General features: G+C 41.8%; 1 protein-coding gene across 2 annotated transcripts in view; it reads left to right on the top strand.

The window, feature by feature from the left end:
- mast3b (microtubule associated serine/threonine kinase 3b) overlaps positions 1–22133 on the top strand; it is a 44537-nt gene that overhangs the window by 8423 nt on the left and 13981 nt on the right. The window contains exons 3-9 of one of the 2 annotated variants that reach the window (XM_030727099.1): positions 3714–3799; positions 13615–13687; positions 17236–17256; positions 17563–17641; positions 19461–19618; positions 21083–21158; positions 21491–21700. In XM_030727099.1, coding sequence (XP_030582959.1) covers positions 3714–3799; positions 13615–13687; positions 17236–17256; positions 17563–17641; positions 19461–19618; positions 21083–21158; positions 21491–21700 — 703 coding nt within the window. The remainder of the gene's footprint in view (positions 1–3713; positions 3800–13614; positions 13688–17235; positions 17257–17562; positions 17642–19460; positions 19619–21082; positions 21159–21490; positions 21701–22133) is intronic. The other variant, XM_030727100.1, reaches the window with a different exon arrangement.

Here is a 22133-nt window from a genome sequence, read left to right on the forward strand (position 1 = left end):
AAACAACCTGGGCTAGCTGCTGCAACACTCAGTAAGCCGATTGCTCTAACGTTAATCCAGTGTTTGCTCAGTATAACTCATTTTTGTGGTTGTAAACAGCTTTTATGAAGAAAACATCATACGTGAAGGTTGTTTGCAGACAATATTTGCCCTAAAACCAATATTCTCAGAGGCAGGACCCTGAAATAGCAGGCACGGTGTGCAGTTTCCTTTGTTGAAATTGGACAGCAGGTCTACATGTGTTTGTCTCGCTGGATAATAAAGCCCAGAAACTGTAGGTGCACTTCGCAGCAGGCATATAAAACTGTGTGGATGGACTCATTACACCGGTGGAAGTTAAATAGTGACATTTATAGTAGAGATTGGCTCTAGAGGATGGTGATGATGACTGCCTGGAAGTCATATTTAAGTGTATATAGCGTGTTTACTGTTGTTGACTGGAGATAAGAGCTGTTAATTGCATTGTGCAGGATGTCTCACAGGCTCACTAGTGATTAATGTCACTGAGTGATTGACAAGCAACGTGCCCACCACAATCTGACAGAGCCCCTCCAGCCATCAAAGGCTTTAAAATCTGCAGCCATCGAGAGCAACCAGAAGTTATTTAATCACTTTACCTACGGACTGTTTTCTCGATTAATCTTGTAGGCTCTAAAACATCAGAAGGTCTTCATCTGCTGCTGTCGCTGGCATCATAGATTTTGATTTGAGAGCTGGAACCACCAAATTTGAAACAGCCCATCTCATAATTGTGTCAAGTGAATGATGTGGAAGTTGCCCTGTTTAGGGGCTTATTTAGCATTTCCACCTTTTTCCTTCTTAAACACACACACACACAGTTCTTGGACATCTGTTGACCAAGCTGGGCCTGCTGCTGCTGTCGGTGCACACACACACATCCCCCTTCAGGCTCGAGTCTGTTGACAGGAGGTTTCCTTTTTGTATTTTGGCTCTCATGAGTTTTCCCTCTTCATCTGTCATACTGGTTTTATCGTGTATTTGCCTGCAGATTACAGCCGTAGTTACATAAACATGCCTCAAGCCAGAGGTGCTCCGAAGGTGGACATTATCTCACTGGTTGAGTTAAATTCCAGTGGGCAGAGAAAGAAACAAAAAGAAATAAAAGCTGCAGTTCTTAATGCTCATCTGTACTGGGCTATAAATTGTGTATTTTTGTTAAGTGTGAAAAAAAGGAAAGGGAAAATAATGACAATCTGCAAAGTACTATACAAACTTTTGGTTTAATTGATAATGTCAGCCTGTAAGACAAATGCATCGCTCAGTGTGCTGTGACTGGCTGGAAGACACGGTCGCTGTGAGATTGAGTTGGAAAGGATGTGCAGCAGGTTTGGGTGATTAGAAATGGAAATTTGCTAACAAGTGAAGGGAGTGTGCTGAGAAGGTGGAAGGAGAACTCTGAGGGGGAGTGATAAATAAACAGAGAGAGAGGAGGATGATGGAGTGCAGAAGATTACTAAGGAAGAAATGAGGGCAGCTATGAAGAGGATAATACCTCTCCATACCTCCCCTACCTGTGGAGGTATGGAGATGTCTAGGAGAGAGGGAAGTTAACCTGATTGTTTAACACAATCCTGGAGAGTGAGAGGATGCCTGAGGAGTGGGGAGGATTTTCATTGGGATTGACCAGAATGGACAGGATAAGAAATATGAGTATATCAGAGGGACAGCTCAGGTTGAGCAGTTTGGAGACAAGGTTGAGATGGTTTGGACATGTGCGAAGAAGGGATAGTGGATATATTGAACAAAGGATGTTGAAGATGGAGCTGCCAGGCAGGAGGAGAAGAGGAAGACCTCAGTGGAGATTCACAGATGTAGTGAAGGTGGACAACCAGAGGGTTGGTGTGACAGAGAAGGATGCTAGGGATTGGGTGAGATGGAGACAGATGATCCACTGTGGTGACCACTAAAGGGAGCAGAAGAAAGAAGGTTTATTAGGTCATCTAGTTGAAGGACTGACAAGCTCATACTGTACAACTGCAAAACTTTCATCATCCGTCCAAAATTCATAAGAATTGCTACTCCTCCTACAGTAGTGGACCTTGTGGGTCCAAATTGTGATCTACATCGAGGTCATATTTGGAGTTTTATGTGCAATGACTTGTGAATTGTGCTAGATTGTTAGCTGGATGAGCTACTGTGTCACTGGCATTCTGTTTGTTTTTACTTGACTGACAGCATTGTTATTAGTATTATTATTTAGATAACTAACCTCCCAAAAAAGAAATACCAGATTATAACTGCGCAGAACACTAAAGACACATCTAATCATACACAAAAGACAGTACAATAGATGAGGCATTTCCACTCTCACTGTCCACACATTTTTTTTTATCTGTTGTGTTTAAACCAGTGAAATTTTAAGCCTCAGGCTGAAGATGTAAGGGTCCAAAAAAAAATAACCTCCAGATTACCTGGGGAGCACGATTACCTGGGGAGCACGATGGTGCTCCCCAGGTAATCTGGGGAGCACCACCAAAATGGCCTGTCTGTGTGGAGTTTGCATGTTCGTCGCATGTCTGTGGGGGTTCTCTCTGGGTACGTCAGCTTCCTCTCACAGTCCAAAGGCACGCACGTTAGGCCGGTGTTCAAGTTAGATTAGGTTAATTGATTATGCTAAATTGGGCGTAGGTGTAACGTTGAGTGTGAACGTTTGCCACGCTGTGATAGAGGGGCGCTCTGCGCTACTTTTGCAGCAGTGTAGAGAAAAGGGCCTTTTTGCTTATTAATAATGATGGTCTAAAATATATAATGACATTCTAAAGATAATAAACACGTCTTTCAGTAATATTGTTCTGTTTTCATTTTTTTTTATACGTAGTCATACGAGGATGGCAAACTCGACATCCGCGTCCTATCTCCACAGCACGGTTTAGCCCCAGTTCTTCCAGTTTGCACACTAAACAAACGTGTTTTGGTGTTACTCAGTGTTCTCCAACCGTCACAGCTTAGAGGATAACGGTCTGCTGCTATAGAGGTCAAGTGTCTGCTTAATCTCCTCAGAGTTACACTGTCATAATACTTTTGTGTCGACAAGCTGCTGCTCAGCACACACACTTAAAGCCAAGCTGAAACATTGCTTGACTAAGATGACTCAGACGTGTAATTATAAGTTGAAAAAGTCAGGGCGGCAGCGATTGCACTCACTTTAAGGGAATCTAGCAGGTCATTATTTTCCTGCATTGCCTTATTGTTCATCTTAACAGTTAAAAATGATGATGATTTTGAAAAAGCTGCCAGTATTATCGGTGTGTTTCTCTATGTTAAACGCGTAGGGCTGCCGTCATAATTTCAAAAGCGAGAAAATTGCAGCTTTTAGAAGCAGCTTGTTGAGGACATGATAATGAGAAATAAGGCACTGTTATTCAGTGATAATGAACGTAACACTACAACCAGTGTGCCAACATAAGATGCTAATACACCTGCAGGGCATGTATTACTCTATTAGGGCCAATGTTAGGTTATTTTTATCTGAAAATACAGCAGAGCAGGTCTCTTGATCTGCAGCTGTTTGAGTTTCTTATATTTCTTAATTACCAACCTTTTAGTGGCAGTCAACATACAGCACAATGTCGCTGTCACTTAATATTCAAACTATAGCATTTTCATATCAATTGTGGTGACAGATGCAGATAAGTGATAAGTTTTGAGCGTGACAGGCTGCTAACGTTTCTCTTTTGCTGTTTGTGCTCCAGCTGTCGCAGCAGCAGGAAGAACCTCGGTGTCGGGACGCCGTCGCCCACATTATCCCGGCCGCTCTCCCCACTCTCACTTCAGACTGGTAAGTTCTTTGTCAGTGTTTGCCAAAATTCCAGCAGTGCAGTGTCCCCTAGTGATGTCCTGCACTGGCCAGTCAAACCAATGACAGTGCAAACTATTGCTATACTAAATGTTTGTTGTGCTTGTTTGTGGCTCACCTTAACAGCATTGAGATGAAAGTACTGGTGTGCAGAGCTGTACAATCCCAATTCCAAAAAAGTTTGGATGATGTAAAATGTAAATAAAAACAAAATGCAATGATTTGCAAATCTTATAAACCCATATTTTATTCACAGCAGAACATAGAAAAACATATCAGATGTTTAAACTGAGGCATTTTGCAAGTTGAGACAGCAGCAACAAAAGGCTGGAAAAGCAAGTGGTACTAAAAAGAAACAACCGGAGGAACATTTTGCCACTGTTTAGGTTCACTGGCAACAGGTCAGTAACATGATTGGGTATAAAAAGAGCATCTTAGAGAAGCAGACTTCCTCAGAAGTAAAGATGGGCAGAGGTTCACCAATCTGCAAAAAAACTGCATCTTCAAATTCTGGAACAATTTCACAATAATGTTCTTCAATGTCCAGTTGTGAAGACTTGGACTCATCTACATAATATCAAAAGATTCAGAGAATCTGGAGAAATCTCTGTGTGCATAGGACAATGCCAGAAATCAATATTGGATGCCCCATGATCTTTGGGCCTGAGGGCAACTCTGCATTAAAAACAGACATGATTCTGTCATGGAAATCACTGCGTAGGACTCAGGAATGCATCCAGAAATTATTCAGTGAACACAGTTCACCGTGCCATCCACAAATGCAGATTGAAGCTCCGTCATGCCACGAAGAAGCCATATGTAAACATGATCCAGAAATCCTGCTGTCTTCTCTGGACCAATGCTCATTTAAAATGGACTGAGGTGAAGTGGAAAACCGTTCTGTGGTCTGTGGTTGAGCAGCTAGAACATCCCTCTCCCAAAGGTCCAGCAGCAGCTTTCATTCTCAGACGTTTAGAGAATGATTTTAAAAGAAGAGGGCATGCTACTAAATGGCAAGTATTGCCCTGTCCCAACTTTTTTGAGACGTGTTGCTGTCATCAAATTCAAAATGACCTCTTTTTTTTTTTTTGCTTAAAATGGTACATTTCAATATGTTTTGAAAATTTGGGGTTTTTAAGATTTGCAAATCATTGCAATCATTTTTTGTTAAACAGCATCCCAACTTTTTTGGAATTGGGATTGTACAATCCTACCTTGTTGGCGCAGACACATAAATGAAGACTTCAACAGTAACACTGACCATACAATAAAAAGTTCTTCATGACGCCGCGTTCATTTGCCATCCACAAAGAGAATCTGTAAATGTCTGTGTGCAACTTGTTCTCAGCTCTAGCTCAACAACAACAATAAAAAAAAACTAAGGAGGCAAGAAGGCAGAAAAATAAATTTACAAATGAAAATGAAAAAAAGACAATATTTCCATTAAAAAGCAGCAACAGACAGCCAAGTATATATTTCTCTTTGTTTTTTTTTTTTTTATCTTCCTGCTCAAAATAAAACGGGAGGATATTGTTGTCATCTGTCCATCCAGGCTTTTGTTCATGAGGTTTTACCTTTCGTGTCTATAGACTGCAAAACCACAAGGAGTTGAGCCATGAAATTTGGCATATGTGTTCTGTACTCTTCAAAGATCAACACAATATTCATATTCCTGGATGTTTAGACACACTTTGTACATTTTGGCTGTATTTATCTGAAGTGGAGCATAAACAACATTTCAGGCTGCTAATGCTATGATAATATGTGCTAATCATATGCAGCCTCTTTCTTATATTTGATTGGCTTAGCTAAATCATGTGATCATATTTTGCTTTGTGATTGGCTATACCTAATTGACCATTATTAACTGAAACGGAAAAAGGGAGGGATTCCCCATATCCAGCAACTTCCCCATATCTAGCAACTGAATCACTGAAGCCCAAATTTCTAGGTAAAGAGCCAGTCTGTTTATAGTAGCATGAGTTCTAGTCTGCATCTTTATTAATTGGTCTGTGATGCCAGCTTCTGATTGGCTGAGCATTTTCTTAACATGTTGGTCAGGTATGACTCGTGGCCATAAATGGTACAGACTATGACTCATCACTGAGCAATATTAAAGCCATACTGCTGCTCAGCAATATTGCGCAAATGTAAACAACATGGTTGCATTATGATTATAGTGATGTTATACATAATGCATTGATTATGTAGTATCAGTGCATTATGTAGTAATATTCCTGTACACATGTGAGTATAATATGATGTGAATACCTTGTAAGTATGATTTTTCTGGCTTATTGTTATATCTGGCTTATTGTTATAGATTACATAAATAGAAAGAAATTATGTTGTATACACCTTGTACATGAGTGCAGCTTTCTCTAATTTGTTTACCATGGAATTTTTTTTGTGTCAGTTCTAGGATGCGTTTACCCAAAAGTATTTGTAGTAATATTAAAGATAATCACAGAATATGAATCTATTACAGCATGCTTAAAATAGTTTTGATTTAATGAGTATTGTTAATATTGATTATGTTATTTGGGTATTTGAGAGCAAGTTGAAACCACATTATTCAATAACGAAATCCTTTAAAATTTCAACAAATTATTTGGCACTGTGCACATCACTGCACACACACTTCATCAGATGAGTTTGCAGAGTTTGAGTAGAAGTAGCAATGCTAGCATCACAGACTGCATTGATAGCCCAGCAGCTTTCTTTCCTTGCTATAAATGACCACACAACCAGTGCAGAATGTGATTATCTGCTGTCTGAGTGCTTGTATGTCAGTTTACTCTGACTACAGCTGTTAATTTTCTAGATCAAGTTCACTCAGCTGTCATCTGTATTACTTTCCACCTTAATTGTTTTTAACTTAACATCACAGATAGAGAGATGAGTGCTGCTGTTTGTCAGGGTTGTGTCCCCTTCTAGAACCAAGGATAAGTCTTTTTTTTTTTTTTTAGCCTGTCATGTCTGGTAGATCTTGCAAGCAGAACTGTGATCTGAATGCGTTGTTGTGCCAAACATATTTGCTATTTCAAGATGAGCTCTATAGGTTCTCAATAGGCTCTTCTTGTTGTTGTTTTAACCCTTTATTTTATTTATCTGAGTTATTTTTCCACATACTATGTAACAGCCAGAGCTGACAGGCTGAAGAAGAGGAAAATAAAGAGAAGAAAAAGGGAGAGAGAAAGGGAGCAAAAAAAAAAAAAAAAAAAGGGGAAAGAGCACAAGTCTATTAATCAGATACTTCATCACTTTAACATATAAAAAAATACTATCAATACTTGCAAAAATAAATTTGTGTGTGAAAAACAAAACTAACAAAGCATGTTACGCACACCAACAATTTTGTTGAGTTGTGATTGAGTGGGCGTTTGTGTCTGTGTCATGTTTGTGTCTGTGTCATGGAACGTACTTACCAATGAGGGCAAAACGCTGCAGCTCCACCCATCAGAAGCCAGAGGCAGGTACGGAAAGCCCCCGGAACCCCAGGCCACCAGCAGCCCACCAAGAGCCAGGAAGACCCCCGGCCACTCAGTCCAAAGACAACCGCACACCTACCCCAGCAGACGGGAGAGGGTGGTCTCAGACGGAGCCCCCCCAGTCGAGGAGCGAGGGCTCCAGGGAACCCAAGGCGATGAGAAGCCAGCCCCCCCCCAGCGGCCAGCCCCCTGCACTGGCCGGCGGCAGGGCTCCCGGGCCCACGGCACCCAAGGACCGCCCGACCCTCCACAGAGCCCCCCCCCACGCCGAAGAAGCCAACGCAGCCCCGCACCGCACCCCCAAGGGGGGCAGGCCAGTACCCACGCCAGAACACCCAGCCCCACCCAGGAACTCCGAGGCACCCCCATCCCAGGGGGGTAGGGGGGAGGAGGCAACCAGCAAGGAGCGGCCAGGAGGCAAGGCACAAGGCCCAGACCCAGGTCCAGCCATACATACAAACACACCCAGACACCCGTGTACACATTTATACACAGATACTCATACATGCCCATACATACTTACCCACATACAGATATGCCATACATACACATTCACTCACCCACCCATACTCACGGAGACGGTGACAAATACACAAAGACACACATTCATCCATAGCTACCCACCCTCTGAAGGCGGGGCAAGTGGAAACCACCCCAGGGCCAACAGCGACCCCAGGACGCCACCAGCCCGGTCCCCAAGGAACCACCCGACCCCTACCCCGGGCGAGACGCAAGAAATCGGGGTGTAAGATGACCCATCCACCCCTCCTCCTCCCCAACTTGTAGGTCTATGTGTTAATGTTTGTGAGTGAATGAGGTGTATAGGGTGCAGTTAAAATTGAGGGGACAGTTATGCCACAAGCGCCAACTGTTGGTCGTCAGCGCTTGCCCACACTGCCCCCCCAAAACCCTCCATGTCTAAAGTGCAAATAAAATTTGGAGACAGACAGTGACGAGGATCCGAGTGGGGCCACCTCAGCGGCCCATCTCATCAACCTCTGATTAACATGCCTGCCCCAAAGGTCCTATGTGTATCAGGGTGTAAGTGTGTATGTGTTGTGAGTTATAATGACTAAAGTGCAATTAAAACGGAGAGGCAAGTGGTGGTGCAGCTCTCCACGTGGCCTCTCCATCCTACATCTGTGAGTGATGTGTATTCTGTGTGTGTGTGTGTGTGTGTGTTTGTGTATGGGGAGGGGGAGGGGGGGGGGGCATATGACCAGGAAAAATCCTGGAAGAAGAGAGCCAGCTGGCCGCTGGCTCAATAGGCACCCCGACCTCCCACACCCCAGCACAGGGCAGGGGGAGGTGAGCCCGGGGCCGTGGTGACAGCATCCCGGAGCACTGCAGCACCCGAGGTTGGCGCCCTCGCCCCCACCGCAGAGGGCGGCCCGCTCCTCCTAGATGCCCATTCACTCAACAATAGACACAAACAGGCGACAGGACATACTGGCCTGGGCATGGAAATGCAGTGCCCAGTCCCCCCCAACCACCCCACCGCGGCCCCATCCCCCACCCCACCCCCCTGCAATGCAGGCACCCCAGGGCCCCAAAAGCGTAGACCGGACATCCCGACGTCAGGCCAACCCACCCCACCCGGCGACGCGGCCGGGACAGCAGAGGCCCCCCCCGCGCCAGGGGGGGCCCACCGGGAGCCGGCGCGGCCCCAGTGCCGGGGCCCCAGACCCCAGCCCCCAAGCCATACAGGGAAGACCAGCCAACCGACCGAGGGCCGGCACCACCCCCCCAAGCACCCCGCCCACACCCCAGGACCGAAGGCAGCACCATCCAAGCCCCCAACACTATCAACCAGGACAGGCGCACAGACATCACCAGAAGGTCGCCCCAGGACCCCAGCCTCAGGAGGCTACCAGCTACCCAGGCCCCCGGAGTCCCCCCCCACCCCCCCACAAAGCACATCAGGAGCAGAGCCCGCAGCCCACCACCCCCACTAAGTAATGGAGCTGAGCAGTGGGAACCAAAGAGAGTCAAATTCCTCCAATTTGTTTTTAGAAGAAGCAGACATTCTCTCTAAACTAACATGATCTACTAATAAATTTCTGTACTGAGTAATACATAGTTTATTTTTTGTCTTCCAGTTCATGAGGATCATCTTCTTAGCGATGCACAAGGCAGTAAGAACTATGTGTGATATATTTAACTCCATAATTAATTCACTGACATCACCTAAGATGCATAGTCTGGGGGAAGTTGGGATATGACAGCTAAACCATGTGGATAGATCTTCACAAATCCTCTGCCAAAATCTCTGAACTGGTACACAAGACCACAGAGCGTGTAGATGATTATCCTCTGAATTGCTTGTACAGTGGGTGCATATGTTTGAGTGTGTAAGGCCCATTTGGAACATCCTTTGTCCAGTGTAGTATGTTCTATGGAGAATCTTATATTGTACAAGTTGTATTTGGGGTCTTTTAGTCATTTTGAAGATATTTAAACATATTTCTGTCCATAAATTTTGATCCAGGTTGACAGAAAGATCACGCTCCCATTTTGTAATTGGGAGGGAAACTGAATCATCAGTTTTTATTAATAATTTATATAATTTTGATAACAATTTTGGGGTACAGAGGTTAAGAAATTCTGTTACCCAAGTAGGCATTTCTAGATTCAATTGATTAAGGTTAAATCTTCCCTGTAGGACGGACTTAACTTGTTGATATTCCAGAAATCTACCGTTGCCAATTCTATATTTTGATATAAGTTCTTGGAACGTGATAAAATTTCCATCTTGGATAATATGTTCTAAGTTATTTATACCCTTATCACGCCATAACGGAAAATTCAGCATTTTCTTTTTCTGACAAATATCTGGATTGTTCCAAATGGGTGTTAGTTTACAGGGGATGAGTGAAGACTTAGTTATTTTTAAAAATTCCCACCAGGCTGTCAGAGAGGTATTTATACTAAGGACTTTATAGCAGTTATGATGTTTAATACTGGAACTAATGAAAGGTAAATCTGAGATTTTTATTTTTCCACAAAACGCCTGTTCTAGATCCAGCCATGGGTTGTCTAATGAATTGGATTTGATCCACTTTGAAATATACTGCAATCTACTGCTTAAGAAATAGTAATAAAAGTTTGGTAATTCTAGACCTCCACTGTGTTTTGGCTTTTGTAAAGTTTTTAAGCTTATTCTTGACGGTTTGTTTTTCCATAAAAATTTTGAGATGTTTGAATCTAGTGACTTGAACCAAGGAATAGAAGGTTTATTAGGGATCAATGAAAATAGATAATTAATTTTTGGTAAAACCATCATTTTAATGGCAGCAACTCTCCCCATGAGTGATATAGGTAAACTGTTCCAACGTGTGAGATCATCCTCTATTGTTTTTAATAAGGGGATATGATTTAATCGTACCAAGTCTGAGAGCCTGGCGGAAAAATTTATGCCTAAATATCTAATATTTCCTGACTTTAGTGGGGTCCTAGAGGTTCTCTGGAAATTACAATTCAGAGGCAAAACTGTTGATTTACTCCAATTGATAGAGTAATCAGATATAGATGAGAACTTATCTATCAGTGTGATAGTCTTCAAAAGAGAGCCTTGTGAATTCCCAAGGAAAAGTAATACATCATCAGCATAAAGGCTAAGTTTATGGTCCATATTTTCAGTTTGAATCCCTTTAATATTTGCATTTTGACGGATTGCTGCTGCTAGCGGCTCCATGAAAATTACAAAAAGAGAGGGAGAGAGTGGGCAGCCCTGCCTAGTGCCCCTCTGCAGACTGAAACTTTGTGAAATGAGATCATTTGTCCTAACACGCGCATTCGGAGAGCTGTGTAGTGTTCTGATCCAGTTTATAAAGGATGAACCGAATCCAAATTTTTGCAGAACTGCTAGTAAGAATTTCCAATTTACCCGATCAAATGGATAAGTCTTAAGCCACCTTTCCTTTCTTTATATTTTGCATCCAAGGAACCAGACTTCTTTGAATTTTTTTTTAAAGATATTTTTTTGGCCATTTTATGGCTTTATTCAACAGTATTGGATGTGTGGAGAGACGGCAAGGCGGGGGAAGAAACGGGGAAGACACGCAGCAAATGGTGACAGGTCGGGACTTGAGCCTGCGCCGGCCGCACTGCCATGCGCCCTGAGCCACCCTGGCACCCCCTTCCTTGAAATTTTTAAAGTGGTCTTGAGCAATAGTTCTCCAAGCTTTCTGAAGGGCTTTTAAAAGTTTTTCTTTGGAAACTGGCTGCTTGTTTTCTCATTTTCAGTCCAGTCCTTGTACCTGACCATTTTCAGAGGAAATTGTTTGCTAATCACCTTAACACTGCCCTGTGAATTGCTGAAGCATTAAAAAAGACACCTAGCTTAAAAGATAAACCAATGTAAGAGACAACTTAGTAAAGAACCAATTTTAAATTGTATCTTTAGGCACTTTGTTACTAACAGCCTATTACAAAAATACATCATTTGTTGGCATAACTGAGTGTGTCCTTAAACAAAATTGACAAAACTGGACTGAAGATTAGTCACGGCTGATGGAGTGATAAATCTAAATTTGAAAATTTTTGTTCAAATTGTCATCAGTATTTATGGAGGAGGTCAGGAGAGAGGTACAACAGTGAATGTCTACAGGCATCTGTAAAACATGGTGGAGGCTCTGTCATGGTTTGGGGCTGTATATCAGTCAGTGGTGTTGGGAATCTTGCCAAAATGAATGGAATTATGACTGCAAAACATCTTAATCCATCATGCAATATCATCTAGAAAGAGTGTCATTGGCAAAGGCTTCATGATGATGATGCCAAACATAGTGCCAATGCAGTAAAAGCATACCTGGATAGAAATACTCACAATGGAACACTATCAGTCATGGATTGGCCTCCCCAGAGCTCAGACCTCAACATTATTAAAGCAGTGTGGGGTAATGTTGGGGTAACTCTTTTTTTCCCCACATATGTTGAAACATGTTTTAATAAATCACTACACCTATTCTCCATTTTCCTAGCAAAATATAAGGGAGGGTAGCTCAAGACTTTTGCACAGTACTGTACATGAGCAAAATATAAATACTGAGTATAGCATACTAGTATTTCCATTGCTGACTAGCAAGGATAGTGTAATTATCTAGTCAGCTAATTGCACATATATCTTACTAGCATGTGTCATACTCATAGAATAACACAGAAATGAATTGAATAGATCAGCTCTTTTACATAGATGCCCCATCCATATGTCCGTATGTGACCAGTACCTGATATCACTATTGAATGTGTGCATCACTAGCCTGTTTCCAGCATTGGTGTATTGTTGCATATTGATGAGAATGAACTGAAATATTGTTTGTCGTAGTTTTGATATTTCTTATTTCTTTGATAGTTACGCACATCTTCCATTGTGCTATAGTCCAGTTCTGGCACTTATGTGTTTTTGTAGGTGGACAGTGTTGAATATAGCCACCTAACATTAAGGTTTTCTGCAGTTTGTGTTACAATACTTCATCTGTGGGATTACATCATGTGGACACCAGACTTTGCTCACATTTAACTCAATTTTTAATTGGCATAAGCCTGTGTAATTTGAGCTCGGTCATTAAAATGGCACATGTAGAGTCAGTTTATTGGTCAGGATTCGAATACACAGGGTGAAATTAATGGAACAACATAATAAGTATGACAGTAATATCAGCAGCATTGCGTCAACACACTCAAGACATGTTTACACTGTTAAAGAGCTGGCTGTACTGCAGCTACAGCTTAATGCAGTAAATTGAGGCTTTTTCCATACCTCGACAGAAATGCAGAGAGTGGAAACATAGTTAAGGGACGGGAGACGCTATGATGATTGGTGTCACCCTCCTGCTTTCTTGATCGGCAGTAGATGCTGCAAAGTTTTTTACACACAGCGCACTATGGAAAAAACTTTAGGATCTTCATAACAGCAGTATGTAGCTGTGCTTCCTTTTGAACTCCGTCATGCTAAGGATTAGCTAATCACCAAGTACAGTCACACTTTAACTGGGTGCTCAGCAGTTGCATGTAAACAAACTATGGTCTCCAGTGAACCCAAATCTCCAGACTCACAAAGCCAAGCAGGATGAGGTTTCTCCCTCAATTAAGAATGTTTGTAGGCTGGTGGTGGGAAGTTTGGAAAAGTAATATCAAAATGACATGTTCAGCCACTCTGAGGCGCTGGCTGATTATGGGTTACTGCATAGACATAATGTCACCCTTTCTGGAAAAAATTTCTACTTGCAAATGCCAATATGGTCTCCTCAGCTCCACTTTTACATTTGTTATTACAGTAATAACTTTCTGTCTTTTGTCTTTCAGCCACCAGCAGCCCTTTGGACAGTCCGCGAAATGTGGCGACCAGTGCCTTCCTCAACTTTCCATTTGCCCGAAGGTATGTTGGCAATACTTACTTCTTGAAAACGTTTCCCCTGAAGTTTTTTCTTTGCGTTGTTTTAATCACATCATGCATTAGATAATGCATGATGATTATGATTAATGATTAGATAATTGGCTAATTTTCAGCTGCTGAATTAGGCCTAAATACTACAATAAAACATAAAAATGTGAAGACATGGCATTCAAATAAAAAATCCAGTTAATTTAAGGCACTAATAAGCAGAAAAGAATGGATAATGTATAACTCAATTAATTTATGATACAATAGAAACAACAGTGGGCACAGACACTTTGAATTTAACCATAAAGTCCCATTATATTGCAATTAAATATAAAGTAAAATCAACACAATTGAGTGAGTAAAATATGGCTAAAATCACTGTATCAAGTATTTCTGAAGTTCCTGGAACTGGCAGGTCTTACTGTGAAGGATGTCAGAAAAGGAGGTTTTCCTCACATCCCCTCTTATTCTGGATTTGATCAGTTAAAGGAAAGGGCAGCTGTTTAGTCCACAGTTCCATAATTTTGTTTCTGTTTTCATTCAAAAAAAAAATGATGCCAGGGATCAACAATTAAAGTTAATGGCGATAGCTTGCCAGTCAAGGTGATTTTTGTCCAGTTTCCCAATTGATGCATTCGATTGATTTTGTCATTATGCTGATATTCAGAACAAATTAAGTCTGCAGATCCACAGATTGCTGTTGGACAACTGCATATGACCAGCATCATGGTGCGTTTGGGCCACGTGCACACAAATTCATGCTTTTGCGCTTTTAAGTTAATGTGCGAGCGTGGAACAGCTACACCGATCCATGATCATCATCATGTTATTTTTTTAAAATCAGACCACAGTGTGACTGCATTTGCAGAGACACTTGTTTATCTTGCCTGCTTTTTAAAAATTTTATTTATTGATTTTATTTATTGATTTATTTATTTTTCCCTGCCGGGTGTCTTTGTCGGTAAAGAACTCCACTGTGTGTGTGGAGGGTACGGTGTAGAGCTCAGGAGAAACAGATAGTTTATCCAGAAAAATACTCGAAACTGTTCAAATTACTAAAACTGTAGGCCTTATTACAGTTTTGTATTTGTCAATCGGTAGTATCTGCTCTCATTAGTGGTTGCTAAATCGCTTCCCTTGAAACTGAGAAAGGTTTAACTCAGGACTCATTGCCAGCAGTTATTTTGCCTGTTGTTGAAACTGCTTATTGTCATTGACTTTCTGTGATCTCTGGTCAACTCGTTGTTGTTAGCCGCTTCCAGTATAGATGCCTCTTTATGGTGTGTTCACACCAAACGTGTGAGTTTTGTCTCATGTCACGAATAGTCACTGCAATATTTTTGGAACCCCACGAATATTCACCCTTAACTGCCAACGAAAAGTGTAGGAGTACAACCAATAGGTGGAATCTGTGTTACAGTAACACAGAACTTACCATGAAGTCCTACAGTTTGTCTCCGAGCAGTCTCCATTTCACCTGTCCTCTGTATAAAAGTGAAGTTGAATCATACAGCTCCAGCTGCCCTCAAATGGCCACCCTAAGCTGGTCCTTCATTTCTGATTGTCGGTTGCATGAAGAGAATCAACAGACTATGGACAGATCCTAGCTGATAGGCTTTCGTGACCCAAGGGGAAGCAGATTTTTTTTTTTTTTTTTTTAATCAAAGTTAGAAACATTTATAATTCAACGTGGTACAAATTCGTTAGTTTACTTCTTTGTGTAGTCCAGAATATCTTTCAGGGTTTGTGAGAGCACACCTTTACAGTGTCTTTTCTTTTTACTGGGAAAGTGGAATAAAAAGATTCATTTAAACTCCCAAGTATCTGTTTTTAAATAATTTGTTGAAAATGTAATCATTCATTTTATTCTAGCAATCCTGTTGAGATTGCCTGAGAGATTTGGACTGCACATCAGAATTAATTTAAACCAAAGGAGCAACAGTCTGTTTTGATCCTTGGTTCAGTTTGACCGTTGTTTAGCTCTAAATCTTACAAAACAACAAACTGGAGGTAACACAGGATCACACACTGAGAGATCCTCAGAGATTCCTCAGAGATTTGCATCCTCATGCAGAAGGCAGCTGAAGAGAAACAGCAGAAAGGTGACTGAGACTGACTCAGCCAGGCGCGCTCACACACACACACACACACACGCACGCACACACACCCCTCTGCCAGTTCTCCTCGGCGCTGCCGACTCCTCAGCAGGATGAGTGAAGTCAGATAGAGGGTACCCCCACTCACACATCATTCAATTCAGTTCCCATGGCAACATGCTTGTCTTGCTCCAGGCATGTGTGGCCGACAAGTGAGGCGGTACCTTAAAGACACCCGAGAACACTCATTAAAAACTTATGAGCAGGTTCAGGTGCTTCATCCTCAACACAGCTGCTCTCAGAACACATCATAGCTTACCGACATGATGACAAACACGAGGTAAATATTTAATCACTAAATATTTAGATTTCTTTCTCCAGTATAATAAGCTAGTAAAATTAGGGTCTGTTACCCTGTTTCATCATATCATTTCCACAGAAATGGCCCTTGACTTAACTTGGCATACTACACCATATCAAGACCTGAAATTCATGCCGGCCACAGAAATAAATACTTCTGAAATGTTTTTATTATTTTCTTGTTCTGGGTAATATTATCTCCTCTAGGAATCCTGCCATCACTGCGATGCAGTAATATATGTTGATAGCCATGAACACAACCCACTGAACCATGCTGATTGCTGCATGAAAGTCTGGTTGCCCACTTCTCAATGTTTAATGAGGCCTTTTAGTGGAATTCCATGATTATCTAATTAACAAAACTCAAGAGTGTGGTCAATCTGTTGTTGTTGTTGTTTTTTTTTTAACAGTTAAAGCTTTTTAAGCCTTTATTTAGGCTTAATCATAATAATTGTATAAATCTGTCCTTTTTTTTTTTTTTTTTTTTTTTTAAACGCTGATTGTCCGAGTGTTTCCAGGTACAGGATGGAAAATATCTGTTTTTTTTCTGACCACTTGATAAGCAGAAATGTGTTGGTTCTGGTGATTTTTCCTAAACCTTCTGCCTAAGCAGGAAAAATCCTTCTCCTGAAGTTTGCCACTCCATCGCTGCAGCTGCATTTAATTTTCAGTGCCATGGATCTTTGCAAGCTTTCATTCAACCCGTGTGCAAGTTTTGTACAGTACTTTCTTCATTCCTGTGCTTGCACATGCTGAATAACATAAACATAACAATTTTTCTTTTCTTTTCTTTTTTTTTTTTTTTTTTTTTTTTGCAGCTGCACAGTTCAGTCGGCAGATTCTTTCTTTCCAGCTTTGAAGTGAAGGGCTCTTCCTGTTATGTAACATGTATCCTCAAATTAATTTAGTTTGCTATCTACTCTTTGTATCTGGACAAATGAAAAGTGGCAAGGAAGGAAACATTGTCAGTACTAATCCCTCAGCTGAATGCCAGAGGTCACAGGTTCATTTGCGCAGGACTCTTAGAACTCACTGAAACTCACTTCTCTGCTTTTCTCTTTCTTTCCGTTGCTGTCATGATCTCAGCCACTTGGCTCGCGCAGACAGGTAGCTTCTTTTTCAATTCTTGCACCCTGCCTTTTGCCATTTAAAGCTTGTGTTCTCTGCTGTATGTTTTGCACAAAAATGTTCCTCCTTAACAAAAATCTTATTTGATTACTCATATATATATATATATATATATATATATATATATATAAAATGAGATCTAGAAAAATAAAAGGACATTAATTTCATGCTCTTGTAGTCACAGGACACCTCCGTTATCTGTTATATAACAGGTTTCACATATGAAATGTTAACTAATGCCTATGCTGCCGAGGCTTATGTAACATGCATGTCTGTTTCCCTCAGAGCTGAGGGCCGACGATGGTCCCTGGCGTCCCTCCCTTCGTCTGGATATGGAACCAACCCACCAAGCTCCACCGTCTCGGTAAGACACCCGAAAAAATGGCGCCATCGTCCCCGGTCACAACATGGCAGCCAGGCAATTCTAACACCTCACTCAGCCCAAATAGCACATTGGTTTATGCAATAAGGGACCGAGCGAATGCCAAGATCGAGATGACAAACTGCTAATTGTTTTCCTCCATCGTCTGCTTCAGTGAGTCATCCTCCAAGTCTGCGGAACTCACTGTAAGAAGTAACACACACAGTCTGTGTGGATACATATTAATGAGGAGATGAGGAAAAGGAAATTTAAATCATTTCAGGAGCATTTCTTTTTTGACACCGTTACAAAAAAACATCATCACATTAACAGTACGCTGAGACATTAATATTTCGTAGTGATAAACAGTATTTTTGAGAAACAATGTCAAAATGATTTAACCAGATGTTTTTGAAAGACAATATGTGAATCGTCTTACTTCAGAATAAAGCAGTAATTGTACTTACTGGATGATGTAACCAAACGGCATTCAAATGAACAGTTTGTAATGGTGGGACTGTGCCAAGTCTTTGAAAGTCTGCCGTGTGGAGCTATAATAAGGAGGTTTATTGGCTCGACCCGGGCATAGTCCCAGAGGTCAGCGGGGACAATGGGGCTCTTCAGTGGCCCTCACTGCCCTCTTTATACTGAGACATACGAAAGAGACTTCACAGATGCTGTCCCTCTGGTCCCGTTCTGTTCACAGCACATGGGCCACAAAACTAAACAGATTGCCAGCAACAGACTCTGTGCCCCGTTTAGTCTGAAAAGATGTTACTTGGTGCCTCAGTAGACATGTGAGATAACTCTGAATAATGATCTCTCTGTAGGCTTTACATTTTTACCTAAATTGATTTTTTTTTTTCTCTCTCTTTCTTTTTTTTTTTTTTAAAACCACTGTAACCTAAAGTCATAGACTTAGTGAATTCCAATTTGAGGCAAATTGAAATTCTCCACAGGTGCTTTATCAGTTAAAATGAGAATGTGGAAGTGGAATGTTCTGAGTCCGTTCATTACATCTTGGTCTAAGGGGAAGCTAAATTCCTACGTGAGGCTGATCTCAGGCTTTAATGATGCTTTAAGTTGGGCTCACAGTGCAGGACACATTTTAGTTTGGAAGGGAATTTTTTTTACTGCTGTTGTCCTTTGCTTTGCCTGACTTGTCTGAACACGTTTGTGGCCTTCAGTTTTTAACGACTTCCCTCTTTGAGTGATGCCACTTGAAAAGCAGGACTGACAAATGGCCACATTGTTATTGCAAAAGCAGCCTGCAGTGGTTACAGGGGCTGCGGGTCTGACTTTGAGAAACACAAATTCCTGCATGTAGCACCGTGTAAAGCTGTCTGGCTAAACTTGCTCTTACTAATTGTTGGCATAGAAACAACTCATTGTCATTTTGGGAAGCTGTCGTGAAGATGATGGATTGTTTTGCTTCCAGACACTGGGCTTTTTCCTCTTTCAGTGAGGCATTTGTAGTCTTCAGTCAAACCAGTTATTTCTGGGGTCATTTAACATTTTTCTACTCTTTAGTAAAATGAAAAATGGCTAGAAACAACACTAGAATAAAAACACTACACAAGATATGGGTTCATTAGTATAGATGTAGATATATAGGTATTGCTGTGTGAGCCCCCCCCCTGTCGCCCTTCAGAAATGACCTTAACAACATTTATTCAAATGTCAAAACAAGTAGCTCAGGTTGCCTGAAGAGGTGGTGCCTGTTGGCTAAAAGAAGCTCAGTCAAAAGAAGCTCAGTATTTAAATCATGTGAAAGTAGAAATATTTTTCTGTTGATTTGATGGATTCTTTTCTGTGTGTACAGTCCTCCTCGTCCTCCCAGGAGCGTCTCCACCAGCTTCCCTACCAGCCGACACAAGACGAACCTCACTTCATCTTCAAGCACTTCCGCAGCACAGACAGCATAACAGACGAGGATGGACGGCCCTCGCCGGTCATACGACCGCGGTCTCGGAGCCTCAGGTAGCTAATTCACCTAGAACTGGACAAACTAAAAACTGTGTAATGTAAAAACTTAGTTTAGAATAGCCATTTTTAATTCTTTATTCAACTACTGGAAACATAAAATGGAAAGTTAAGATATCATGCCTCTAGATATATGCCTCTTCTGAAATTTTTTTTTAAAGTAAAAAAACAAAAATGTACAAGAAAACAAATCTTTTCTTTTACCAAGAATCCTCACCAAGAATGCTCACTGCTAATTTTACAACCCACTCTTAGCCCAGTTTAATCATCTTATCTTTTTTTTTATTGTTTCTTGTTCTGCCATCAAATTAAACACATGTAATGTTTCTCACAGATTAAACGCAGTAATCCTTCCAGAAGGATTAACTACCTCTTAGCAGCACAAAACCACATTTCAGATTAACATTGGGCAGTGATTGCACTACACGAGGTCCATTGTACCATTACGTATTTAAAGACTTTCAGATTTTAAGATGCCTTCTGCGCCGGTATGACTGAGACAAATTCACAAGCATTTGGCATCTCAGCTGCCTGCGATTGATCGCGTATGCCCGTGGGCTGGCAGGCAGGTGGAGCCCTGACTGCAGAGCGGTGCGGTTTTGACAACTTTTGTCTGTTGGCTCTGCTCTGTGCTGTTTGTGCAGTGCCTGAGTGCTCTGTGTTCTGGCACCATGGTGTGCTGCGTGTGGGCGTGCTAGCTAACAGAGCGCCTCAGGGATCATCGTCTCATAGCTGCTGAACTGTATTCGAGGGTGGTGGGTGTCTGATGCAGCGAATGGCAGGGAGCTTGCAGCAGTGTGTGTTGGGCAGCAGCCATCCAGTATAACAGAGGCGTTTTTCATGACAAAAAGGGAATAAAAAAAATCGCTTGGGGAGTCTGTTCGCATGTGATAGGTTTTCCCTCCATCTGTTCTGTTTGAAGCTTCATCAAGCAAGATTTCTCTGTAAAAATACACCTTCCCTTTGGCCTCAATACTGGAGTGGTGCAGCAGTAAGTGACTAATTGTTTGATGTCGATGATTCACAGTTTGGCCAGAAGAAACCTCTGCTGCCGGTGCGGAAGCATCTTAAAGAGAAACATCAAAACCTGACAGTGAAATCCACCTTGATTGGAGCTTAAGCCGCTTAAGAGTCATTGGACCCAAATGCTGGCTTGCAGTATTGCTTTTGGCAGGCTGACATCAAAAATATTATTGATGCTGACCTCAAAACCCTCATTCAGTCACACCCAGGCTATTAGTTAAGAGTTGATGTGTGCGTGTTTTGTTGGATTGAACTAAACTGGCTGCTGGCCATTTCGAGGGAACCGTGATGGCCTCGATGACATAACTGCTTTTACTCCCCGTCCTTGCCTAATGGCTCAGAAGAGGGATGCATTGAACTGTGTATTAATAAATGTCTCTGTGTTGATCAGTTAAAATATACTAATTTTTTGTTGTTTTGTTTTGTTTTTTTTTATAGCCCAGGCCGATCAAGTGTCTCCTTCGATAATGAGGTAGTCATGATGAACCATGTTTACAGAGAACGTTTTCCAAAGGTACGTACTAGATATCTGTAAATTTGCATTCTCGCCGAAGACACATTCAAACCAGAAACCAGAAACTTTGCATTTCTCATGTCGTCATGTGGAGCATCTTGAAACCTTTTTTTTTTTGTTTTAGTTTAGTTTTCGTTTCAATATAAAGAAAGGCATAGGACTTTTAAAGCCACACTTTTCAACAGTTGGCAAATTGTTAAATCACTGATAATTTTCAACAGCTATACAAAGGGGTCCTACAAGAAGGGACATTTGGTGCCACCAAGAGAGTAAAAATGATAAATACTGCTTGTTTAATTGTTCTAACTCTGTGTTTGTGTGCTCCCTGCAAGGCCACAGCCCAGATGGAGGATCGCTTGTTGGAGATTGTCACACATTACTCTCCAGACAGCTCCCTCCGGCTGGCTGATGGGGTATTGGGCTTCATCCAGCACCAGTTGGTGGAGCTGGTCAGACACTGTCTGGATAAGTCCCAGAATGGCCTGGTCACCTCTCGTTACTTTGTTGAGCTGCAGGAGAAGCTGGAAAAGCTGCTTCACGAGGTGAGAAACCCGCCACCTGATATAGATCCTACAGGACTGATGAAAGAAGTGATGTGGGCCAAATATTCGTTTTTAGCTGCAGCTGTAAGAAGCAGCTGATGAACTGATGGTGAACTCTGTAACTCGGATGGGATGAAGTTATGAAAGAGGATTGATCGAGCCCCAGTGAAATGTGCAATAAGGCATGTCTCTCAGTGATAGCCAACGGCACACAATAGATCTCTTAGTGGAAATTTTCAGTAATGGTGAGAGGCACTTTTCTCTCAGGTCTTATGTGTGTTGTTAGTTTCTATAGCAACCTCTTCCCATGTTTCTCTGCATGCTCCCAGACAGAAGGCACAGCTAACTTGCTGTACTTCCAGCTGAACTGATAAGTCTGTTCCCGTACATTGGAGCAAATGTCTCACTCTCACACAGACACACACACAAAAAA

The sequence above is a fragment of the Archocentrus centrarchus genome, chromosome 4 (genome assembly GCF_007364275.1).
Source record: "Archocentrus centrarchus isolate MPI-CPG fArcCen1 chromosome 4, fArcCen1, whole genome shotgun sequence".
Lineage (NCBI taxonomy): Eukaryota > Metazoa > Chordata > Actinopteri > Cichliformes > Cichlidae > Archocentrus > Archocentrus centrarchus.